General features: G+C 44.1%; 1 protein-coding gene across 1 annotated transcript; it reads right to left on the bottom strand.

Moving 5' to 3' along the window:
- Positions 1-1,699: 1,699 nt before the first annotated feature.
- Positions 1,700-4,492, bottom strand: LOC147110237 (ferritin heavy chain, oocyte isoform-like). The gene is made up of 4 exons (XM_086004136.1): positions 4,362-4,492; positions 2,888-3,034; positions 2,376-2,501; positions 1,700-2,028 (listed from the first exon to the last, which is right to left on the bottom strand). The coding sequence occupies exons 1-4, from the start codon at positions 4,461-4,463 to the stop codon at positions 1,876-1,878; spliced, it is 528 nt and encodes a 175-aa protein (XP_085860262.1). The 5' UTR covers positions 4,464-4,492; the 3' UTR covers positions 1,700-1,875.
- Positions 4,493-4,829: the final 337 nt, after the last annotated feature.

The raw sequence follows: 4,829 nt of genomic DNA, 5'->3' as shown, positions 1-4,829 counted from the left end.
CATTCCTGGGGGTGAAGGACACAAATGGAGATGCAGTCGGATTTGGAAAGGATGATTGCTATTTGGTATGAACTGCACAATGGGCCTGAATACCAATCAATACATTTATGGAGGAGCTGCCGGTATTGGGTTTATACATTGATGGAACAGGCAGGGAGGGGGAAAGAGTTTCAGGAGAAGTATCCATTTAACTTGGGGGTTTTACTTTGTGCATTTAATGAAATACATTTACTCCTTCCAGAAGGATTATATTTTGTGGGAATACAGTTCCGCACGTATTCCTCGTCCTTCAATACCTTACCCAAGACCATGAGTGTTGGCAGGTTAGTCAAACATGGTGGGGGAGGGGGAAGGAGAGTGGTCCCAGAACAAAGCCCAGTAGGGTGCTCACAGTTTCCCAGTAAGATATTTTCAAATTCTCTACCCCAAAGGGCTGTGGATGCTGAACCATTAACTATATTCAAGGCTCAGATAGATTTTTAGATTGTAGTGGGATCAAGGGATATGGAGATCGGGCTGGAAAGTAGAGGTGAGATTGAAGATCAGCCATGATTTTATTGAATGGTGGAGCAGGCTCAAGGGCCGCATGGCCTACTCCTGCTTCTAATTATGTTATGTGGATAGCAAGCCGATATGGCAATTGTTGATTCTACTCCACCACCACATCAATTGTAATCCCCTTATCACGAGTTCAGTGAGCTCCAACATTGCTGGTCTGTGCAGCAGTTATTTGTTTCTCTGCCCAGAAAGGCTATAGCAGCAGTGGTGAGTTTGTTAACGGAGTTACCCCCGCTAATGACTGATGGGGATCTGTAGCAGTTTACTGAATACAAACTGCTCTTCCCCAGGGAAAATATAATTCTTAGAGAATGCGAAACCAGAGCTTTCTCTTCATTGGACTGAAATGACAGAACACAGTCACAGCAAATCATCCTTGTGTTTATTATAACTTGTATTTCATTGTAGTGGCTAAATTATAACTCTCCAAGCTCTCAAGGGCAGGGGGAATATTCATCACCATGGCAGCAAGTACTTCTATTTAACTGCCTGGAGCCCAAGCTTTGGAATGCCCTCCCTAAACCTCTCTGCCTCCTTTAAGACTCTAAAACCTACTTCTTACCAAGCTTCAGGGGTCCCTGGTCCCATTAGCTCATTTGGCTGAACACACCTTTGTACATTAAGCTGTTGTATTACAGCATTGCAGTTTGTTTGCAACACAAGATTGACAAATTTCCAAGAAATACAGAGAATATCAAAGTTAAATAGATTAAAATTACCCCGGCAAAAAATATAACTGTTCCCCTTGGTGGAAGGGTCGAGAACCAGAGGACACAGATTTAAGATGATTGGAAGGGGGCCCAAAGACGACTGAGGAAAAACTGAACGCAGCGAGTGGTTAGGACCTGGAATGCACTGCCTGAGAGGGTGATGGTGGCAGACTCAATCTCTGTTTCCAAAAAGGGAACTAGACAAGTACCTGAAGGATAAAATGGCAGGGCTCCAGAGAAAGGGCAGGGTGTAGTACTAGCCGAAGTGCTCCTGCAGAGAGCCAGCATGGGCTCGACAGGCCTCTTGTGCTGTAACCATTCTATGACCAAATCCCATGACAACACTGCTGCACAGCCCAGTGTAATACTGGAAATGTAACCAAGTTATGCTAACTGGAACAAAAACCACTAAAATTTAGAAGGAGACAAAATCCAGTCAAATATAGAACAGTTTATTTACAGTTAGTGACATTTCACATTAAGAGCCCAGGTCTCTCAGCTCTTGCACAAAGTCACAAACCATCATTCCCTACAGGACAGGCGTCTCGCACACAATTACAAATACAAGTACTAAACACAATAGGCTTCACCCCTGCAGTCAGTTTAGTCACTCTTCCCCCAGGGTGTGCTTGTCAAACAGGTACTCCCCCATGCCATTCTCAGGGGCTCCCAGTCTCTTCAAGTTGGTGATGTGATCTCCAAGCTTCTTGAGCATCTTCACTTGCTCATCCAAGTAGTGGGTCTCCAGGAAGTCACACAACTGGAAAAAGAGGGAAACTAGTTATGTCCAGCAGCAGATTTCAAGGAACATCCTAGCTTCCCCGCAAGAGTTCAATCCACTTGGACTGCAGGATAGTGTTGTGGTGCAATTGAGATTAAAGGAATTACTGCATCATTAGATTAAACTTCCTGCAGAGTAGGGACATAGATCCTAAAATCACTGGGACACATTCACTAGTCAATGTCCACAGTAGGCCAACCTCCCACCACTCAAAAACCTAAAAGGCACCAACACAAAGCTATTGAGCATGAAGATCTTTTGATTAGGCTCACGGTACCACCACCGCCAACTTAACAAATGCCCACATTACAGCTTCAAGAACTTACATGAGGGTCAGTCCTAACAGTGGCGAGTTTGTGCAGATCCAGCAGACTCTGGTTGACATTCTTCTCCAGCTGCAGAGCTCTCTGCATCACCTCCAGACCATTGCTCCACTCATCCCGCTCTGGTTTCTGGAAAGGGAAATTCAGACAGTTCACTGTACAATGGAATAAACAAACAAGAAAGTCTTGAAGGAAATTAGGGGTGCAAATATCTAATGTTACCATGAACCAATGTGTTAGAAGAAAATAGAACTACAGCATTAAGCCAACACAACTACTGGAGTCAAATAACAGATGTAGTTAAGGGGAAGCTAGATAAGTACTAGGGAGAGGTGTATAGAACGATATGCAGATAGGGTTAGATGAAGCATGGCTCGTGGAGTATAAACTCTGTCATGGACCCACTTGGCCAAATGGCCTGTTTGTTCTAAATTGGAACCAATGGCTTTAGAATGTCTTTGAAACAATCAGTCTACGGGTCCCAGACAGAAGGTCACTTGTTCATTGAGCCAAACCTTGATGTCCTCCAAGATGATTCGGCCTCCACGCCGATTCTGGAATTTCATCAGTTTCTCCGCGTGCTCCCGTTCCTCGTGCGACTGCTCCTTGAAGAACTCGGCAAAGTGACGCAGGGCAACATCATCCCGGTCAAAGTAGAAGGACTATGGAGAGATCAGAAAAGTAGTTGGGTATCCAATGGCAGATCTATCATGGGTATTGTACATAAAGCCAACCTGGATTTTGCTTTCTTTCAAAGGTTTAACGTCTCACTGAACTCATTGTACATGAAAACTAGCACAGGCCTACTTACTTCACTAACCTGGTAGAGAGTGGACAATCTGACCCCTAGCAATAGGGAAACTGGCCAATGGAAATGGCAAAAGAACCAGAGGCTACAGGAGGAAACTCAAGTGCATGCACTGCCTGAAAAAGGGTGGTGGGAGCAGATTAAATAGTAACTTGCAAATATTGGCCCAGAGCTATTGCCAAGGGGCACTAAACAAACCCATTAAAGTAGAGTCTAGTCACAGTGCACAATTCATGTAGTACATCAAAGAGAAACTGGTCTGAGTCTTACTGGCTACATTCATCCCATGAACTAAAATTACCACAAGCAGCATTAATTTGGCACCTTCAACACTAATCAAGGCATTGCACAGAAGAACCAGATACCAAGGAATAAAGGTTCATAAACCTTCAGAATTTGAAGTGCTTGGTCAAGGTCAAGAAGTAGGAAAGCAGAGGAGTTAAGGGAGAGTTCCACTGAGTAGGGTCAAAGTGGCTGAAGGCTTTACCACCATTAAAGCAAAAGGGAGCTAGAGAAAAAGACAGAAGGGCACAAACTAGTACTTAAAACTAGGAGGTTAAGAATATTAGGAACAGGAGTAGGCCATTCAGCCACCCAAGCCTGCTCCACCATTCAATTTGATCATGGCTGACCTGTAGCTTTACTCCATCCCCCTGGAGACCCTTGCCCAACAAAACATCCGTCTTGAAAGCTCCAATTGTCCCAGCATCCGCAGCTTGCGGGATGGGAGGGCAGGAAAAGAAAGCGTTCCGGATTTCCACCACCCTTGTGTGAAAAAGTGCTTCCTGACTTCCCTCCTAAATGGGCTACTTCTAATTTGAAGATTACATCCCCTCATTGCAAAAGCAAGGTGGGAAAAAGCCATGGGGTGATTTAGAAGTGAGGATAAGAATTCTGAATGCCACACATTGAATGCAGAGTGTATTCCAAATATAAACTTCAACACCCTCACAAGAGCCCAGGAGAGAGTCATTAAGATACTCAGAATAAGGTTCAGCTATTGCAAGGACCAGGAGAGGCAGTTTGTTGATGAACACACAAGCTGATAAATTGCATTATTATAGCTTTAAAAAATGAATTTACTGTGCATAGATTGAGGGGTGGGCTAGATACAGCACAGAATTTAGTAAAGTCACATTACATAGTCTCCATTGTGAAGTGGTCAGAAATACAAGACTCACCATGGAGAGATAAACATAGGAGGAATAGAGCTCCATGTTGATCTGCTTGTTGACAGCATCCTCACAGTCCTTGTGGTAGTTCTGACGCACTTGAGAAGCCATCCTAATTATTGCTAAATCTAAACTTTGTTGAAGTAAGAAGCTGGGATTTAACCAACCCCCCAAACTCCTAGTATTTATACTGCTGGATAATCCAGGGCGTGGCCGCCTAGGTGATGAGTGACATTCCTCAATACCCAATCAGAAGTGGCAGCCTCTCTCAGAGCACCAATCAAGTAAAGGGAGGAGGGGGAGATGACACCCAGAGCCAATCATGACTTTGAAAAATGAGTGTCATTGGCTGACAAGGCAATAAGGATCCCAAAGGAAGGGGACACTAGCGTAGATTTAGACTTGAATGTAGGAAGTATGATTAAGAAGGTTGCAGATGATACAAAAATTGGCTGTGTGGTTGATAATGAAGGAAGC

Source organism: Somniosus microcephalus, chromosome 12 (assembly GCF_052327205.1).
Source record: "Somniosus microcephalus isolate GS21.2 chromosome 12, FLI_Smic_1.0, whole genome shotgun sequence".
NCBI lineage: Eukaryota > Metazoa > Chordata > Chondrichthyes > Squaliformes > Somniosidae > Somniosus > Somniosus microcephalus.
The sequence above is the reverse complement of the archived record's forward strand: the minus strand, read 5'-3'. Positions and strand labels throughout refer to the sequence as shown.

Coding starts and splice junctions, on each gene's coding strand:
- LOC147110237 (XM_086004136.1), bottom strand. CDS start 4,463: ATGGCTTCTCAAGTGCGTCAGAACTACCACAAGGACTGTGAGGATGCT. Junction 3,035..4,361: donor CCTATGTTTATCTCTCCATG/GTGAGTCTTGTA, acceptor ATCTCTCCATAG/TCCTTCTACTTTGACCGGGA. Junction 2,502..2,887: donor TCATCTTGGAGGACATCAAG/GTTTGGCTCAAT, acceptor TTCCCTTTCCAG/AAACCAGAGCGGGATGAGTG.